The sequence below is a fragment of the Muscardinus avellanarius genome (genome assembly GCF_963383645.1).
Source record: "Muscardinus avellanarius genome assembly, chromosome: 19".
Classification (NCBI taxonomy): Eukaryota; Metazoa; Chordata; class Mammalia; order Rodentia; family Gliridae; genus Muscardinus; species Muscardinus avellanarius.
This window is the reverse complement of record NC_137805.1, coordinates 22,171,509-22,191,836: the sequence shown is the minus strand read 5'-3', so window position 1 is coordinate 22,191,836 and position 20,328 is coordinate 22,171,509. Positions and strand designations below refer to the sequence as shown.

General features: G+C 56.8%; 1 protein-coding gene across 1 annotated transcript in view; it reads left to right on the top strand.

Annotated features, from left to right (window-relative positions):
- Positions 1-20,328, top strand: part of CDH4 (cadherin 4) — a gene marked incomplete at both ends in the record, with an annotated part of 448,166 nt that overhangs the window by 404,414 nt on the left and 23,424 nt on the right. Inside the window, 2 exons of the mRNA XM_080716474.1 lie at positions 3,252-3,424; positions 15,718-15,855. Coding sequence (XP_080572600.1) covers positions 3,252-3,424; positions 15,718-15,855 — 311 coding nt within the window. The remainder of the gene's footprint in view (positions 1-3,251; positions 3,425-15,717; positions 15,856-20,328) is intronic.

Here is a 20,328-nt window from a genome sequence, read left to right as displayed (position 1 = left end):
AATTGTCTCCCTTTTTTCCTCATAGTCTATTTCTACTTCATTATCATGTTATACAGTTGGGGGATTATTTTCTTTTTCTGCTGAATGATCTCAAGGAACATAGCTCAGTGGCAGAGTGCGTGCCGGTCGTGTGCCTGGGTTCAGTCGGCAGAGTGCGTGCCGGTCGTGTGCCTGGGTTCGGTCGCCAGGACTGAAAGAAAGAATCTGAAGCTGTTTGTTACCGTCCTTCATAACTTTCATTCAATCTGCCGTTTTCTTGCTTCTGTTATTTCTATTGAGAAATCAGATTTAAGTCTTATTATTGTTCCAAGAAAGGTTTTATGCCTTTTTTTAAAAAATCTCTACTTGTTTTAAAAATTTTTATCTTTGGCTTCCAGTCATTCACAGTGATGTGCCTGTGATTTTCTTTTATATATCCTGCTTAGGATTTGTAGCGCTTCTTAAATCTGTGGCTTGATTTTTTTTTAATTGATTTTAGGGATCTTTCGGCCATTATCTCCTCTGACATTGCTCAGGCCCCTGTCTTTCTCTTTAATCCACTGGACTCCAATTACACAGTTTAGTTGTCTCCTATATACTTTTCTGTGTTGTTTTAATCTAAATATCTTCTTTCTATACGTTCTCCAATTCATTAACTCTCTCTTTAGTTGAATTGAATCTACCATTGAAACCCACTTCAGTTCTTGATTTCAATTGTTTTTCAAATACAGTTTTTCTATTTTCTAGTTTTTTAAATAATTTCTAGTTTTCTGGCAAATCTTTCACTTATTCTTTTAATTCCCTGAACAAAACATGCTGCTTCTGTTCTTTAAGTCTACGTCTGCTCTTCCCCATTATCTGAATCTCCATGGAAATTATCTAGTGTTTGCTTTTCAATTTGTTTTCAACCAGGTTTTGTCTTCTTGTATGCCTAGTTATTAAATGCTGTAAGGCATGAAGAGTTGTAGATATAATTTGAGGCTATGTGTGTTGCTGCCTTTCTCCATGGAGGGTTATTCTTGAGCTAATAACTTCAGATCACCTTCACTAGAGCTTTGCTGCTGTCTTCTAGGAGCCCTCTCTCCTAGGATGCTGCATCTCAAAGTCCAATGTAAAGACTAGAGGGATCACCAGGGCCCCTCTCTTTGGCAACACTGGAGTTCAATTTTTACTTATTTTTTTTTAATTTTTAATTTTTTTTCTGTACTAGGGATGGAACACAGGGGCATTCTATCTCTGAGCTACGCCCCCAGCCTATTTTGTTTTTATTTCTTATTTTGAAAAAGGGTCTCACTAAGTAGCTGAGGCTGTCCACGAACCGCAATCCTCTTGTCTCAGCCTCCTGAATGCTGGGATTACAAGCGTGCGCCACCACGCCCGGCTCTGGGGTTTAATATTTGACTCCCATTCCCATGAGTCTGTTGAAGTCCTGTGCAGCTCTTCAGCTTGTCCATAGCCAATTTGGGAATCATCCAGTGCCTTGAGAGGTGAGAGGGCCACAAATATGGCTTTCCTTTCGTAACCATGCCACAAATTCTTGCCACTTGGTAGCTCTCTAGGGCCTTTAAACAAGTATCTTTAGCTTTCCTAGTTTTCCTCAGAAGAAAGATTGGTCTAAAACAACATAATCTACCTTAGCTAAAAACAGGACCTTCTGAATTTCTTTTAAATACCCGTTATTGCCAGGCATGGTGGCGCACGCTTGTAATCCCCGCTCTTGGGAGGCGGAGACAGGAGGATTGCATAGGTTCGGAGCCAGCCTCACTGGCTTAAGAGACCCTGTTTCCAAATTTTAAAAATATATAAAATAGGTCTGGGAATGTAGCCCAGAGGTAGAAGGGCTTCCAAGAACCCCAGTACCACCACAAATAAATAAATAAATAAATAAATAAATAAATAAATAAATACCAGTTATCTCTGGGATAATTGTATTGATAATTAAATTAATAATAATTGGGATTACACACAACTCCTTGCATGAAGCAGGACAGGTCTATTTGAAGGTGTTTTAACAGGGCTTCAAAGCACACAAGTTCCCTATTTTTTCCTCGAAGGTGCTTAAAAGAAGCATTGTATGAATGAACAGATGTCCTCGTGTATGCGTCCTGGTTGCAATGTTTTGATGATTACAGCCATTTTTTTATGCTCAGGGAGTGAACGCGCCTTTTCACTATCCACACTCCTCCCCTACCTCTGACTATGTGTGCCATGAGACATCTAGATCACATCACCCCCTGATGAGCATGCAAGGCCAGCTCTCCTGTGATCTTAGGATAAAGTGCAGAGAGGCTGAGACAGGAGGGTCACGGGTTCAAGGACAGCCTCAGCAAGTAGTGAGACTCTCATCAACGTAGTGAGACTCTGTTTCAAAATAAAAATAAAATAGGGCTGGGAGTATAGCTTGGAGGTAGAATGCCCCTGGGCTCAATCCCCTGTACCACACACATAATAATAATAATAATAATAATAATAATAATAATAATAATAAATAATAATAATGATGATGTACAGAAGCCTCACCAGAGGTCAAGCTCATCCACAAGCCCCTTCCTCACCTCTATCCCTTTCACATGCAGAACTCTTCCCTGCTCCAGGGCCTCTGTCCCTCTGCACAACACTGTCCAGTAGTGCCTTGGCTTTGTGGCTCAGAACAAGGCCCTGGGTGGGGTGGAAAGCCAGGACCCCAGGCCTTATCTGTTTAAGAATCTGGACCCTTAGAGAAGTATCTCCTTCTACAAGGCCTGCAATTTATTAACTCTCTTTTTAATTATATTGAATCTACTGTTAAAAGCCATTCTCACTCTGGATTTCAGTTGTTTTTAAAGTATAATCTCCCTATTCTATTTTTTTTAATAATTTCTAGTTCTCTGGTAAATTTTTCTCTCTCCTTTCAACTCCCTGAACAGAGTAAGCTGCTTCTTGTTTTTAAGTTTTCATCTGATTTCCCCATGACCTGAATCTCCTCTGGAGCTATTTAATGTGTTTTTCTCTTTGTTTTCATTCTGGTTGTGTCTTCTTGTATGCCTAGTTATTTCTCCTAGTTGAACAAGGAAGATGTCAAAGCAACACTTCAAGGGGCCCTGAGCTCAGAGGAACCCTCCCATGACTCTGTGGGGTGGGGTCCCACGGTTCCGCCATTGGTGCCACCTTGGACCCCGCAGGCATCCAGCCCATAATGCCTGACCTGGTTGCCTCCAGAGGCCTTGTGGTGTGCGACCGGGCAGCCTGTGTGCCGGTCCTTCCCTTCTGAGCTCATCTCCCCCACACCCCAGGCACCTACGTGATGACGGTCACCGCCAATGATGCTGACGATGTCACCACGGCCAATGGGATGGTGCGCTACCGGATCCTGACGCAGACACCTCAGAGCCCGTCCCAGAACATGTTCACCATCAACAGCGAGACTGGCGACATCGTGACAGTGGCAGCGGGCCTGGACCGTGAGGTGAGATGGGAAGTGCCTGGGACACCCAGGACGTGGGCGCCGGACAGGAGCGTCCCAGGGTGGGCAGTTGGGAAGCGACAGGAGGCGGCCCGGGCCCTTCTCCTGCACTGGCTGGAGGGGGGAAGGCTTAGCAGGTGCTCGGCTCCCGCTGCTGTGGGCTCATCACAGAGACGGCATCGCATGGGGTCCCTCAGCAGGCCCTGGTGTGTGCGGCAGAGGCGGCGGGGCTTCAGAAAGCAGGAGCGGACCCCGGCGTTTTCAGGGGTCAGCCACCACAGAGCTCCAGGTTTGAGCGTTGTTTGAACACCTTGGGATCTGAACACAGGCCAGCCTAGAACACCCAGTCCTTTGCACGTGTAGTGGGCTGGCCCACAGAGTGACCTGCATGCTTCTGTGGCATCGTGGGCAAGGAAGGGGCAGCACTGAGAAGATTGGTCACTCATCTGGACAGGTTCTATGCCCCTCCCCACCTTCCCATGGCCCAGGAGGCTGTTGGCCTGCCCCCACTAGTGTGTGGGCTCTACTGCCCCCCTCCAGAGCCAGACCCCAGCAGAAGGTACCAACAAATAAATGAGAGGGGGCGGAGCCCACCAGGAGCTGACCACCTGTATCTGGACATGTCCTCCAGCCTTGGGAGAGTCCAGGCCAGCCCCAGGCTCACAGCCCCCAGCCAGGGTGTGGGGCCTGTGGGCACCTGCCCCCTCTGCTCCAACCTCGCTGTCTGGCCTCCCTCTGGCCCAAGACCAGAGAGGCCAGCCTCATGGCAGACTGGATCTGCTCACTAAAGCAGCTGGCTTAGGGATCTGGAGGGGTCACGGCCTCCACGTTGAGCTCAAAGCTTGGTGGCCCACACTGGCCCCTCTGAGTGGGCTGTCTCTGAGTGAACAGCAGCCTCACCCTCCGGGTCGCAGGGTCCCCCACTGGGCTGCCCAGCCGTAACTGGACTCATGCCAGCATTGCGCAGAGCCGTGGAGGGCAAAAGAGGCAGTTTCTTCTCCAGAAGTCCCCGCAGCCAGGGAGCCTGGCAGGTTTCCGAGCCCTGGAAACTAAGGCATCCCCCACCATGTGTGGACACCTCCGCCCTCTGACCTATGCCCATGGCAGCCTGGGAAGCCCACCCATCCTGTCCTCAGAAGGACACAAAGAACCTTTCTTGGAAACTGTGACTGGGTCGCGCACCAGCAGTACCTGAGGAAGGTAACTCTGCAGCCGTGTGGCTGGGGGAGCGAGGTGGCCCCCGGATCGGCAGAGACTTGGTGGGGCTCAGACAGCTGAGGCTGGCCCTCACCAGCTGTGGCCTCAGGCGTGTGGGGGGCATGGGGACCAGCGTCGGGGCTCTGAGGGTGGCGGGAGCGAGGCTGCACAGATGGCACCACGGGGGCTTTTGCTGCCAAGTTGAAGTTTTGCCAGGATGCCATGGGTGGAATTGTGCAATGGGGAGGTGGGCCAGAGCGCCCAGGGCTTGGGATATGCTATGGCCACTCAGCCCCAGCACCTTCGTGAAATAACTAGGGATCCGTCAACCTCCCCCATGACCAAGAATGAGTACCTGCTTGGCCTGGAGGAAGCCCTGGGTCGAAGCTGGCCCCGGCGCTGGCTCCTTGGTCCCGCAGGCTATTAAAGCAGCTCTTTGGGTGAGAGGGGACATGAGCCCACCCAAGCCAGACACCACGCCCATCCCTCCCCAGTGGGGCTCCACCTGCCCTCGGGCCAGGCCAGGTACCCAACCTCTCGGCCACCCGAGCAGCCAGCAGCAGAATTTATCTCTCAGGCTGGTCTCTGGCCAGGAGTGTTTCTATACCTGTTGGTGCTGGTAGCAATGTGGCATGACTCGTGTGTGTGTGCGTGTGTGTAATAGGAGTGTCTGAGCATACACACACACACACACACACACACGCACACACGCACACACACACACACACACACGGCATTTCAGAGGTTCTGAGGGTAGGGCTGGGTTCCAGAAGAGCGGGAGAGCAGAGCAGAGGGAGCAGCCCCGGGAGCACCCTCGAGGGGAGCTTGATCTGGAGTCCTCCAGCCGACTGCTGCTGCTCTGCATGCCGGGTCCCAGAGGGGGAACGAGAGCTAGGGATGCTGGGAGGTGCAGGGCCAGAGCCCATGCAGGGGTGGCCTGCGACCCCAGCCATGTGTGGACCACACCAGCCCTCAGCTGATGGGAGTGTAAAGCAGGTCCCTCTCTGCAGATGCTCCCAAGCAAGCCCAGAGTCCAGGCTGGACTTTCAGACAGACCCTGCACTGGGGCGAATGCTCATTTTCTGTTTGGTGGTGTGGACAGAGGCGCTGGGCCGTGCACGGGGACGGGAGCTAGACAGACAGCTGTGTGCTGAGCAGCAGAGCTGCCTCCTCCACGACAGGGGTTACAGGCTGCCGGGAGTCCCTGTGGGGGGTGAGCCGGCCTGCCCTTGGTCACAGAGCAGGCCCGCAGGTCCAGGGCCCTCCAGGGCTGACTGGAGACTCGGGCTCTCAGGAAGGACTAGGGCTGCCGAGCCTCTGCAGTCAAGCGCTCACACCACAGGGCAGAGCGCTCTGTCTCAGAAACGTGGGGTCTGTGCCGTTGACGGTGCTCAGCCCTGCACGGCCTCTTCCTGCGTAGTCAGGCTGAGCCTATCAGGGAGGACTCCGGGGTCCTAGGCGACGGTCTAAAGGGGACCAGAGCCGGCTGACCTGACCCACTCTGGCACAAAGAAGCGCAGGGCACTGCCCTCCTGGTCCGTGACCTGTGACCTGTGGCCATTGCCGAGGATAGGCTGGCTCACTGGGAGGGAAGTCTGGGTGGTTTTAGTTTATATTTAAGAAAGTGATGTTTTCTGGACAAAGACTTCAGTAGGTGACATCTGTGGACTTCCCTTCAGAGCTAAAAACACTAAAAGCCCCAATGCAAACAGAGGGGCTGCGGCTCCGGGCGTCAGGCCCCGGGCTGGAACCAGAGAGCCAGCATCACGGGGTCCTTGGGCACTGCCCGCTGGCCTGGCCCTCACAGTGGGTCCCCGGGAAGTTGTCCCTGTTCCCGCTGGCCACACAGACACCTACCCACTGGACAGGACCCCTGAGGTGGGCCCCGCTGCTGGACCAGCCGCCCAGGCAGAGACCTGAAGGGAGGCTGAGCCGGCCATGCTCCCCAGCTCCAAGCCCCGCAGCCCCAGGCGGGGTCCCACCTCCACCGCTGTCACACTGCTTGAGTGTCGCCTGAAAAATGTTCCCAACAAAAGTGCCCATTTAAAAGCCATTAGGGGTGTGGTTAATGGGCAGAAATTGATGGTGGTCGAGGGCCATTAGGTGCACGAGGCACGGCCCCTCCACGGCGTCCTGAGCAGCGGCCCAGCGGGAGGAGCGAGCGGTCCTCTGCGCTTCCCCGCCGTGGTTGGCGTTCTTCTGTTTGCTGGATGGCTTTGGCAGCTAGTGTTCAACCCAGGGGCAATCCGGCTTCTCCTCACTGCTTCTGTCTCCTGCTCAAGAGAAGGGACCTGGCTGATGGACAGGCAGCCAGGACCCCAAGCAAACGGGCACTGCGTCGGAGTAAACAGTGGAGTCCGGTCACGGACTGTTAGGTTCCCGGGCGCATAGTGTGACCGTGCGATTACGGCTGGGACCACCCGGGTCTTCTCAGACTCAGAGGGGCAGCTATAGGGAATCACAGAGGTCCACCTCGGACTCTCAGGCGGGGGCTAGAGAGGAAGGCCCCGCGGACACACAGGCGGCATGGCCGCTCCGGAGCGGATGGTGGCCGACCACGTGAGCGGCCAGGGCCTGTCAGTGGCCGCCAGCACCTCTTTACCCTCCTGTTAACTCAGATAAAGCCAGGAAACTGAGCACAGCCCCCTAACCTGTCACACAGCTTCCCACAGAGCGAGTGCTGGGTGGGCTCAGGGTGTGAAGAGGGGCTCAGCTCTGACCCCCGTGGGTCCTCCTGCTCCTCCTCCCCCTCCACCTGATCCTTCTCCCTCTCCTCCCTTCCCCTGCTTCTCCTCTCCATCCTCCTCCCCCTCTTCCCCATTCCTTCTTCCTCCTCCCCTCCCCCTGCTCCTCCTCCCTCCTCCTCTCCCTCCTCCCCCTTTTCCCTGCTCCTCCCCTGCCCATTTGCCAGTGGCCTAGACGCTCTCCCTGCAGTCTCTCTTTGCCTGGGGTAGAGGGAAGGGCAGGTGCTGGGGCCATGGGGCGGCGGGGCCTTGCCTGAGCACTTTATGTTTCAACCCACCCCACTCTTCCCCACAGGCCTCCTGGGGAAAATCTGAATAATGGCAGGCCGGGCATGGTGGTGCACACTTGTAATCCCCGCGCTTGGGAGGCTGAGACAGGAGGATCACACAGGTTCAAAGCCAGCCTCAGCTACTTAGTGAGGCTCTCAGCAACTTAGTGAGACCCTGTTTCCAAATAAAATATAAAATGGGTCTGGGAGTATAGCCCGGAAGTAGAAAGCCTCTGGGTTCCACCCCCAGTACCACCAAAAAAAAAAAAAAAAAATGAATAATGGCTCCTGGTTAACCACCTCTGGAGCAGCAACAGGCCTTGGATGGACACTCTGGCAGGGGAAATTCAATGGCAAACAATAAAGCAACCGTGGCTTTAAGATAACCCGGCTCCAGGCACACCTGCAGAGGACCTCCACGATGGTGTGTCCACGGCCTGCAGGCTCCTCCCCACTCAGGCCCACTGGACCCAAGAAGCCAAGGGAGTCAGAGCTGGGCGTGGTGGCTCAGGCTTGTCACCCCAGTACTCAGGAGGCAGAAACGGGAGGATCGCAAGTTCAAAGCCAGCCTCAGCTACTTATTTAGGCCCTCCACAACTTAGTGAGACCCCGTTTCAAAATAAAGAATAAAAATAGGGCTGGGGGTGCAGCTCAGAGGTAGAATGCCCCTGGGTTCCATCCCCAGTTCCACAAAAATATAAATAGAGTCGGTCCCCTGCTACACCCAGCTCACCTTGCGTGGCAGGACAAGCAAAACCAAGTTAAAATGAGCACAGAGCACAGAGACAGACACCGGCTTTCTTTTTCCTTTTAAAAGCACGCACACGCCCCCACAGAACAGCAGTCTTCCAGGAGAGCCCAGGGTCCCCTCGGACCCAGGAGAGCGACCGTTCCTGGGTTGAGCTGTCTTCAGGAGGGAAAAAACCACAAACACGGCTGTGTCTAATTAGGAGACTCTGTAAAAGGAGCGTTTCTACATGATTAAATGCCAGGCAAGACTCGATAAGGCTCCGCGTTCAAGAGCCTCTCCTGGACCCGACGGACACTGCCCACTTGCTAATCCCAGTCATCTTGTGGCGCTGCTAATTAGAGTATTCATGGCCTGATGAGAGGTGAGCCGGTGCTCTGCTCCGTTCGGAGGTGAGAGGGGACTGCGAGCCGGCTGCGCCCTATGTCTATGGCTGGGTAAAGTGATCACATCTGCACTGCCCCGAAAGAAGCCCACCCAGGCCTGCCCCCTGCAGGGTGACTGCCACCCGTGCCAACTTCAAGCTTCTTCCCCAGCGTGGGGGCCAGGTTACTTATCCCGGGGTTCGAAAAGAGCCTTAGAAGAGCAAAACCGTCAGCTTTCTCGGTTTTTGGTTTGGGGTTTTGGTTTTAGGTTTGGGTTGGTTTTTTGTTTGTTTTGTTTTTTTGTACTGAGTATTGAACCAGGGGCACTCTACCACTGAGCTACACACCCAGCCGTATTTTGTTGTGGTTGTTGTTGTTGTTGTTGTTGTGACTGTGGATGGAACCCAGGAGCCTTCTACCTCCGGGCTACACTCCCAGACCTATTTTATATTTTTTATTTGGAAACAGGGTCTCTTAAGCCAGCCTCAGCTGGCTTCGAAGCTGCGCGATCCTCCTGTCTCCGCCTCCCAAGCGCGGGGATTACAAGCGTGCGTCACCAGGCCCGGCCCTATTTTTTAATTCTTTATTTTGAAACAAGGTCTCACTAAGTTGTGAAAAGGGCCTCACTAAGTAGCTGAGGCTGGCCATGAACCTGCACAATCCTCCTCTCTCCGTCTCCCAAATTCTGGGATTACAAGCGTGCGCCACCACGCCCTGGCTCCTCCTTTTTTCTACACTGTCCAGCCGGCGCGGCCATCCTATGAGAGGTCTTTGTGGCCGGGGTCAGAGCGTTTCCTTCCCAGCCGAGGAAGGTCCCGCCGCCAGGCAAGCAGTGTAGGAGCATCTCCCCTCGCGGGGCAAGGGCAGGCGCTGTGTACACACGTGTGCGTGACATGTGGGGCATGTGGACCTCCTGCGTGCACTGCACTTCTGCGAACACACCTGTTTACCAGAGGTGAGCAGGCAGGAAGCCAGCAGTGCCAGGACTGGCTCTTCCCACGCTGGACAACCGGTCTCAGCGAGGCTCTGCTTTGATTTGCAGGGAACTCTGCAGACTGCGTGGGAACCTGGGGGCGGAGTCTGGAAAGGGCCCCAGAGTGGTCCAGAGAGTGAAGGGGCTGCTGTGAGGGCTGGGGTGGGGGGGCAGGAGGCGTGCCTCCCATGGAGCCCGGGGACCAATGGGCAGCCTCCCTAGGGACCAAGCGCCCCGCCGCGATCGCCTGGTCAGACCCCCAGGAAACCACCCCAGAGTGGGGCTGCAAATTGCCACCTCCAGCCAGATCCAGAGCTGAGCCAACGTTTTAAGGTCTTGAGTAGTCGGGGAGTCAGGCCAAAAGTGAGCCACGTGGGGCCCTTATCCTTCCACCTGCACACTGGCAGTCACCCTCAGCTCCTTTCAGCCAGGGCAGGAGTGAGCCGGCCTGCTGTGCAGAGTGGGCTGTGCTACCCCGTGGGCCTCCCGCGGGGTATGGGGAGCTCTGGCCCTGGGCAAGGGCGCAGCAGGCGTGTGCACGCAGCCGGCCACGGGGAGACACAGGGCAGGATGCCCCGTGCTGGGAGGTGCTGGCGCTGCCGGAGCCTCTGATGTTGAGGTTCTGCTTCCCTGCAAAAGGTGCATAGGTTTGTAGAAAAAAATAGATGAGCTTCTCTCTGAATGTTTTTCAGGGAGAGCGCTTTAGTCACTGAGAGGCTCTGCAAGGAAACAGCTCAGGGGGAGCAGAAAGTGCAGGGTGCTGCGTAGACATTCAGGGCAGGCTGCGCGAAGGGTCCAGGGCAGGGATGCCACCACCCAGGAAAGCTCCTCAAATATCTAGACACTTCCGGAAATGGCCAGAAGTCTTCAGGCATGTCCAAAAACCCAGGAACATGCAGACATGTCCAGAAACATCCAGGCATATCCCCAAATGTCTATAAATCCCTGGACATGTCCAGAAACATCCAGAAGTATCTAGAAATGTGTGATATGTCCTTGGCCCACAGGGATGTCTGCTTCGGGACTCCTAGGCCATCTGGTCTTTGTTTCCAGGGCTTTGCGGGTACCTCACAGCAAGAAGAAATGAGCCCGAGAGAAAGTAGCACACGGCACTTTCCTTCTGAAAGAAGATGAAAAATAAAAATAAAAGGCCCTGTCTCCATTCTTCCCAGTTCATTCCCGGGACAGAGCCACCAAGCGACCCAGGGGGAGAGGACACCCAGCATTAGCAGGAACCAGAGCCAGAGCCAGCAGCTGCCTCTGCTTCTCACCTGCTGGAGCCCACGGAGGCCGGTTCCCACCACGCCCTGAGGTCCTGCTGGGCTGGGCTTTGCATCCACTGGAGCATCAGGGTGGGCAGGCCAGGCTCCGAGGGCGCCGCTGCCCAGGCCAGGCTGCAGGAGGACCCTGGAGACTGGGGCGGCAGGCAGGGGCCCTGGGAGCAGCTGGAGGTGGCCTGCTGGGACGCCGAGACAGGGGTCCGCTCCTTGGGTGTGAGTCCTGGCAGGACCACCCAGGCTTCTGCCTTCCCACCTCATAGCGCCTGCCTTCTGCCTCCAAGCCTGCCCTCCTCTGAACACGCTTTCTAGGGCAGGCTGGCGGCTGCACTGGTGATGGCTGTTCTGCAAATCTGCATGCTGTGCCGTGGGAGGTGAGTCAAAGCCCCAGGGCCATTGTGGTTTTCTCCCGGCTCTCAAGCTTGAAAATGGTCAACTCGCCTCTTAGTGAATTCACCGCGGCACCACTTCCCGCATCGTGGCCGGCTCCGGCCCTGTGCTGTTCGCTCACCCAAGTGGACCAGGAGAGCCATGGCGCTGGACCGCAGGCTGGGCTGGCCACCAGGGAGCCCAGGACACTGCCCAATTCAGACCCACGGGCCCGGGAACCTGGGCACTGGACTGCGGTGTCCTGGCCAGCCCCCAGCCTTCCGGGGCTCAGTTGCTCATGGGTGAAGTGGGGGGAGCACTGCCACCTGCCCCCCACGGGCTGGGCCAATATCACTCAAGAACTCAAATCAGGCTCATCTCTTGGGGCACAGGAGGTGCAGAGCACCCCACAGCCCAGGTCCTGCCCTCCCCTTCACTCGGGGTCCCCACCCATCTCATGGGCAGGATGAAACACTCTTTGGGACCAGCTTGGGCTTCTTCAGCTAAACACATCGATCACACACACACACACACACACACACACACACACACACTCAATGCAGGTGAGGCTCATCTGCGGGCCGCTGCACTCCGGGAGGCCCGTGGCACACCTCTGGGCCTGCGCAGGGGCCCCACCACTCTGGAAGGGAAAGGGTGGCCCTGAATGGGTCTGGGAAGTGCCCTCCTCAGACACCGCTGACCCTGAGGCCACAGTGACCTTGCCGGAGGTCAGAGACCCCAACCTGGGAAGGCCACTGGCTTCTCCGGGTTCCCTGCAGGCTTTGTCTTCTGCCTTCTGAATTAGCTTTCTGAGGCTTTCTACTCACCCTTTCAGGGAGCCACCCAGTCCTGCCTCCCAGGAGCAGGCCCAGCTAGCCCTCTAGTGGTAGTCAGCTGCACGCACATGAATACTTAAATACCTGCATATACCTAATATATACACACAAACGCACACATACATTCATACACGCGCATACAGGAGTGCACACACATGCACTAACACATACAGTGCAACCACGTGAACATACATGGGCACACATTTGTAAACACATAGGCATACACATGCACTGTGCACGCACACAAGCGTGTAAACATACATGGGCACACATTCATTAGCACATGCAACCTTTGTGCCATCATTAGCACATGTGTGTACATGGATTTATAAACAAAGGCACTCGCATATGTGTGCAGATGCAGTGTACACACACAGGCAACCGCATAAACCTACATGTGCATGCATTTACAGACACTTTTGTACGTATGGGCTGTGTGCACACACGTGCATATTCTGGATACACATACATGTGTGCCTGTGTCTCTCAAATGTATCTTTCCAGTGTCCTCTGAGCACGGTAGCCAGGGTGGGTCTGTGTACAGGCCGTGACAATGACCAAAGAAATAGCAAGCTGGAGAGTCAGGTGACTTGAGTACGAGCCCCTCTCGGGCTTCTCCTCCTCTCTGATCCTCCCTCCCTTGGCCTCCTTCCTGAGCTTGGCAGCCGGGCCCCTTCCAAAAGGGCTGCACTGCCGTGGAGTCACCACAGCCCCAGGCAGACAGGGCGCAGCATGCCCTGCAGGGTGAGGCCCGGGACAGAGCGGGGCTGCCCCCCACCAGACAGCGGGGCCAAGAAGTGCCACAGGGTGCACCTGCCTGCTTGTGGGACACTAAGCTGAGATGCTCCGAATTTCCAAATTAGTTCCTGGAGGGAGAAAAAAAAAGTAGACAAACGTGGATAAATTGAAGAAAGTTTCCCAACAGAGGCGCCTGCTGCCTTCACAGAAAGCCTGGTCTGTCTCCTCGGGAGCGGAGGACCGCTGGGTGGGTGGCGCAGGTGTAGCACGGCACCCCTGGCCGAGCTTGCCTGTATAGCCGGCATTTGGGTCCACGATGCCGCCCCGTCTGCCGGTGCTGACCCATTCTTGTCTGCAACGTCCCTGCTGCCTCCTGTCCCTCCTGCCCCTGGGCGTGAGACCACTGGCCCCAGCAAAGGCAGGGGCTCGGGGCTGTGCGATGAGGGAAGCCGGCACCCCACAGCGGGGCCTCCGCGTGGCAGCTCGTGAGGCCCGAGCCACAGCCCAGGGCGCATCTGAACGTGCATGTGCACGGCCTAGAAGGCAGAGGCTGAGCGCGCTGTGGCCAGCAGCAGCCGGCCAGGTGGCACAGGCTGGGCCCTTGGAGACTGTCCACCCCGTTCAGGGGAGACCTTGTGCTCCTGGTCAATGCTGCTGTGGACACCACTGGGCCCTCGTGTCTCCTCCAGAGCGAGGTCCTGAAACAGACTCCAGCGGGCCTGGCCAGTGCCTTGCCTGCCCCAGGGGCCCCACACCGCCTGGGCCCTGGGGACTCCGGCTCCCACCAGTACAATGGGAAGGACCATGCATCCTGCCACGAATGAGTGGAGAGGCTTAGGGTTTCTCTGCCCATTCCTGCCCCCCCCCCCGTGCCTCGCTCAGCCTCAAGCCGCAGCTCTGTCCTCTGCGCCATGGGGCTCACACGGGCCTGGCCCTGCTGAGTGAGTGGAAGCCCCCACACCCTGCAGAGCCGGGTCCAGTGGCTGCCCTGTGGCCCCAAAAAGCCAATTACAATACATGCTTTATTGACCAAGAAAATGCTCTATTTACAACAGTTTATTTTCCAAAAATATGCTTTATCTACAATAAAAGCTTTATTTACAAAAGCTTTATGTACAATAAAATGGTGGTGGTAGCAGATTTCCCCCTACACACACACACACACACACACACACCATAGCTGGCCAACCTGTTTGCTGACCTGCTGTAAGCTGGACTTTGACCCCAGAGAGCCCCCTGCTGACGCCTAGCTGCCCACGGCATGTCCGGGCGCCTCACCGGGCCCCTGGCTCCTCTGTGGACTGGCCGGTCAGACATCTCTGCTGTCTGCAGTCAGTCACTTGTGACAGGTTCCCAGGCGCCTGCTGTGGGTGGGGCACCACATCCGACTTGGCGACATGGTGGTAAATAAGACAGCGTGGCCTCCAGAAAGCTCTGCTTGGTGGGGGACAGATGAGGGCCAGGACACAGCAGTGAGAACCTGCACCGGGGATTCCAGCGGTGGGTGGCGAGCACAAGATGGGCTCGTCCTCAGGCCAGGAGAGACCGCCATTCCAAGTGCAGGGCCATCCCAGACCAGGCCGCAGGGGCACTCCGAGCCCGACCACACAGAGCCTCGAGGGCACAGCGAGGGCTCGGAACGTATCAGTAAGCTCCTGCGACGTAACAAAAGCTCCCAGGACTCAGCAGCCTGAGGCAACCGTTGGATTCCATTTCTTGTGCTCACAAGTCCACAGCTGGCTTAGCTGGGAAACCCCCCCGGCTTTGGCTGGGCGCGTGCAAGTATCTATCATTAGCTGACAGTCTGGCCTGGGAGGGAGGAAAGGGGGAGAGAGGGAGAAGGTGGGCGGTTGAGCGCAGGAAGGGAGGGGAGAGATGGAGGGAGGGGAGGGGAGAGAGGAAGGGAGGGCCGGTAGATGGGTGAAGGACGGAAAGTCTGGCGGCCATCTGTGTCTGTGACCTGATGGGGCCCAAGTGACACAGCTCACTTCGCTGAGTCGCAGGGCTGGGGACTGGTCTTTTCCTTTCACCTCTTAGAAGAGCAAGAGGCAGGGCCGCAGGGCATCTCGAGGCCCCTTCTGCTTCGGTCTTCAGAGTCCCTCCTCCCCAGCGGTGCCAGTGGGAGGCAGAAGGCTGCCACTGGCCGGCGCTCAGCTGTCCTGTCCAGCGTGTGGCTCTGGTCAGGAAGGGGCTTGCGAAGGCCACCGAGGCCGACTCAGGATCTGGGCACTGGAGACGCCGGTGAGGGTCGGGGCCAGAGAAGGCCGCGAGGCTCCTTCAGGGCCTCCTGAGCGCACGGGTTCTAGCAGCAGCACTGCCTGGCAAGCCACACCTGCACTGATGCCAGCTACCGCTGCAGGCTGTACTCCTGGACCGAGCGCTGCCGCACCTGCACCTGTGCAAAGGTGTGACCTGTGGTTGCGCTGGACTCCGCCCTCCCTCGCCTTCCCCTCACTTTGCAAACGGCCTCCTCTGCTCCTCCACACCGGGGAGACGCCTGTGCTCTCTGGCTCTGCTCTCTATCTCGGCCCCAAAGGCCACCTGTTCCTGTCTGAGGCCCGGAGTCCAAGACAGAGCTGCCCGCTTCCTGGCCCCGGTCACTGCGGCAAGAGGAGGGGAGGGTTCCACAGGCAGCCTCGGAGGTCAGAGAAGCTCAGCCTCCGCCCCGCACACAGCTCAGCACAGGGAGCCGGCCCAGCCAAGCCCGCTCTGTGGAAGGCATGCAGGCCCTAGCCACCGGCCAGACTGACCCGCCTTCCTCCCGCATCTCTCCCCTTCAGAAAGTCCAGCAGTACACGGTCATCATCCAGGCCACAGACATGGAAGGGAATCTGAACTACGGCCTCTCCAACACGGCCACGGCTATCATCACAGTGACGGACGTGAATGACAACCCGCCAGAGTTCACCACGAGCACGGTGAGTAGCTCGCCTTCCCCAGGCCGCCCCGCGGCTCCCGGAGGCTGGAATCCGCCTTCCCCGGTCTGGCTGCGTCTCCCTCGCTGTTGCCCTGTCTGATGGGAGGAGCGGATGGGTCACAGAGAAGAGAGGCCAGAGGGTCCACGGAGGGCAGCCCTAGCAGGGAGGAGCTCCTGGTGCCCGTTCAGCACAGGCCGCCCTGAGATGCAGCGGTGGTTGGCACTGGAAGGCATCTTCGTGTAGTCCAGAGGAAATGGCCACCTGCTTCAAGCTGACACCACAGTGTATGTATGTGTGTGGCTGTGTGTGTCCTGGACATCTGCTGGGGGCTGCCCAAATGGGGCCGGGGCACAGTCACAGAGGGACAAACCTCGCCCTTCCAGAGGGAGCATCGTCCTTGAGACTGTAAAGTTCAGGGCTCCTGGTTTCCCTGGATCCCCACGCAGCAGCCACACCACAGGCAGGCTCCTTCCCATGAGACCCTCAGGGTCTCTCAGTGCCACGGGCACCCACCCGGCGCCACCTGTCGGTCTGCGGGCTCTGGCCGACACCCTTTGCCAGGACCTGCAGCCTTGGTCAGAGTCACAACCCCACGCTGCCTTCAGGCCTGCATAGGGGCAGGGGTGTGCAGGCAGGGGGCCCACCAGAGACACGGGCTGCAGGTGCCCGCCAGAGAGACGGAGCCAGGGCGCCCTCCAGAGAGGTGTGGGCTGCAGGTGCCAGCAACATACAGAGGAGAGGGCCACCGAGGGCTCCCAGCATGCCCCTGGGCTCCCAGAATGCCCCGGGCTCCTCCCTCCACAACCACATGTGTCCCTCCCCACACTGACCTCTGGAGAGACTGGGGCCTAGTCAGGATGGACGTGTGCCAGGAGCACTGCCCAGGATAGCCACAGCACCAGCCGCAGCATGGGACCCTCTCAGCAACACCCCGACCCACCCCACGCCGCCAAGCCTGTGAGGGGCCAGACCCGGTACCAATCCAGGCGGCTCACGAGGTGGGGGGCAGACCCCAGAAGCCTTGCCGCCACAGGAGGCAGAAGGGTGGTAGGGACAGAGAGGAGGCAGCTCCTTCCCTTCGGGCTGATCGGCTTGCTGTGGAGACTTCTGGAAGGTCAGAGCCCCTCGCCACAAGCATGTCCCTTCCTATCTCCACATCCCAAGCTCCCTACCTGGAGTGGACCACGAGTACACAGCGCCACCTGGTGGTCAGATGGCAGGCGGCCGCACGGAGGGAACGCTCGCCCCTGTAGACTGGGCGGGGCAACCAGGAGTCCGGGCCTCAGACTGCTTGCTGCCCTGAGCCCTGCCTGGGAAGACTGGCCAGGAGCCGGTCCAGTGGCCAGAAAGGGCTCTGGTTTCCCTCCTCCTCCTCCTCTTCCTCCTCTTCGTCTTTTCCTTTTGGGGAGAGGGGTGCTAAGGATTGAACCCAATTAAACCCAAGGGCAGTGTGTGTGTGTGTGTGTGTGTGTGTGTGTGTGTGTGTGTGTCAGTCACTGCAGATTGAACCCAGGGACATTCTATCTCCAAGCTACACCCCCAGCCCAGCCATATTTTTTTTTTATTCTTTATTTTGAAACAGTCTCACTAAATTGTGGAAGGCCTCACTAAGTAGCTGAGGCTGTCCAGGAACCCAGATCCTCCTGTCTCAGCCTCCCAAGTACTGGAATTATAAGCATGATCACCATGCCCGGCTCCTTTTTATTTTTTATTTTGAAACAGGGTCTCGCTAAGTTGCTAAGGCTGGCCTCACACCCGCAAGCCTATCTCAGCCTCCAGAGCACTAGGGTCACTGGTGTGCGACACCACGCCCCACTGGGGCTGCAGTCGCTATCCTCCTCTCCCCCAACCCCACCCGTGGGCAGTGGCACAGGGTCCCGGGCAGCGGAAGCAGCTGTTGCCCGTGGACCATCAAGACCAATGCAGACTCTGGACACAGGCAGGACCCAGAGACCAGCTGCCCTTCCTCCCAGGTTCCGGAAGGAGAAGCTCCTAGCAGGCTCGGTAAACAGAGCCCCAGGGAGGAGCACAGGCCGGGAGCTGAGGACGCCAGGGCGAGTGTCAGAGGGGAGCCCCACCTTGGCTACAAGGGAGAAAGGAGACCCTGGGGTCTTGAGGGACAGGAAGACACAGGGACACTCCATGGTACTGGCTGCTTGTGTCAGGCTGTGCTGGGCGCTCCCCTCAACATGGTGATCTCAAGAGGGTACCACCTATCTCTCTCTGCAGAACAGGAAACTACCTAGTGGTAACCTCCTAGCAAGGAGCCCGGCCAGAGCCAAATGCGCTCCCAGGCCAGGCAGGGCGTCCGCAGCGCTCACACCCCGAGATCAGGCCCCCGCTGCTCCAGGCAGGTGCTCTGGCAGGAAGAGCACGCCCCTAGGCCTTCCCAGCACCAGCCTGCTGGCATCCAGGCACTGGGGTGCTGCAACCACGGGGCTCTCCACTGCCGGGGCCCCACCTCCCTTAGGAAACAGCTTCAGCGTGTGTGGTCACCATGGAAACCAGGGCAGAAGGAAGCCGGGAGAGTCCGGCTTTGGGCTGGTCCCCAGCAGAGGGGATGACGAACCCGGGCAGGCGCCCAAGGGTTTGGGAGGAGTATTCCTGTAGCAGAAAGCCCTGCGGGCAGACGGGATCCGCAGGAGCCCTCGGAGGCTGGCCTGAGATGCTCAGAGCCTAGCCTGCCTTCCGGTCCTGGTCCAAGCCTCAGTCTCCCCATCTGAAAATGGGGTTCCTGCTACCCCACCTACCCTGATGTGCTCTGGAAGAGGCCCTGCTGACCCAGCAGGGAAGGTGACCCACCCCACATGCACCCAGGCCGCGGGGATAGACAGAGAGCCCACAGGCCCGGCCTCATCTCCTGTCCACAGACTCCTCCTCCATAAATACATGCTGCCCTCCCCACACTGACCTCTCGAGACTATGGGGCCTGGTAAGGGTGGACGTGTGCCAAGAGCATTGCCCAGGATAACCACAGCCGGAAGTGACTTCTGGCTTTACGTCCAAGAGAACCATGGGAGTTCTGACTTGCTGGGATCCAGAGTAGGCAGCTGAAGTTGCTGTAGACTGCTGGGCACACGCCGGGCCCCTCTGACCCGAGGCGTCCAGGTGCAGAGCACCCACACGCGGCACCCGAATGGGTGTGGAGCGCTCAGCCCGCCCGCGCCGCTTCCTCCACCTCGTGGATGCCGAGGACGCGTCCTGGTAATGCCGGCACCAATGATGTTCTTCCCCACGCCCTCGCTGTCCTCCCGTTGCCAGCTGAGATCGATAACTTCCATGAGCAGAATCCCACTGAATCAATCACTGCCATTAATCAGTTTCTCTTCTTTAAAAATCAATTGGAAGCCAGGCGTGAGGGCGCACGCTTGTAATCCCAGTACTCAGGAGGCTGAGACCGGAGGATCGCCGTTCACGGCCAGCCTCAGCTACTTAGTGAGGCCCTCCTCAATTTAGACCCTGTTTTAAAATAAAGAATAAAAAATAGGGCTGGGGGTTTAGCTTAGAGGTAGAATACCCCTGGGTTCTATCCCCAGTACAGGAAAAAAAAAAAATCAACTTGAAGCCAGGTGTGGTGACGCACGCTTGTAATCCCAGCATTGGGAGGCTGAGACTGGAGGATCCCAGCTCCAGCAACTTAGTGAGGCCCTCTACAACTTAGACCTTGTTTCAAAATAAAAAATAAAATAAGGTTGAGGGTATAGGCCAGAGGTAGAATGTCCCTGGATTCCATCCTCAGTGCCACAATAAATAAATAATAAATAAATTTGGAAGCCAGTTGTGATGTACGCCTACACTCCCAATATCCCAATACTTATGAGGCTGAGACAAGAGGATCACAGTTTTGAGGCCAGCCTCAGCAATTTAATGAGAATGTCTACAACTAAGTAAAACCCTGTTTTTCAAAAGCTAAAAAGGGCTGGGAGTGTAGCTCAGAGCTAGAATTGCTCCTGAGAGCAATCCCCAGCACAAAATAAAAATCAATTAGGTGCCTTATACACGTGGTGCCACGGTTTACAGGTGTTAATGGCTCACCTCCAAAGGGCCTGCTCCCTCAACCCGCTGTCCCCCAGGATTCCTCAGCGAGGCCTGGTGGATGCTGATGGCGCCCTCATTCTTAGAGCAGGGGACACGCTGGCCTCCTACCCTGCTTTATCACTCCGAACTTTGGGGTTTGTTGTTACTTGCACACACACACACACACACACACACACACACACACGTGTGCCCTCATGCTATATTTGGAGGCCTTCCCATGTCGATAGGCTGTAGACTGCCTTAGAAATTTAAATGTGTTTTCAGAGGTAATTTGGAGCCCACTCGCTCCCCAGAAGCCTGGCAGCTTCTGCCTCGTAACCTCGGCGGCCTCCAGAGAGACACAGTGCAGTTCCTGCGCGCCTCTGCGGTGGCGGACCCCAGAGCGAACCCCAGGCCCGCCGCCCCCCAAGGTCACAGTGTGGGATGTGGTTGGAC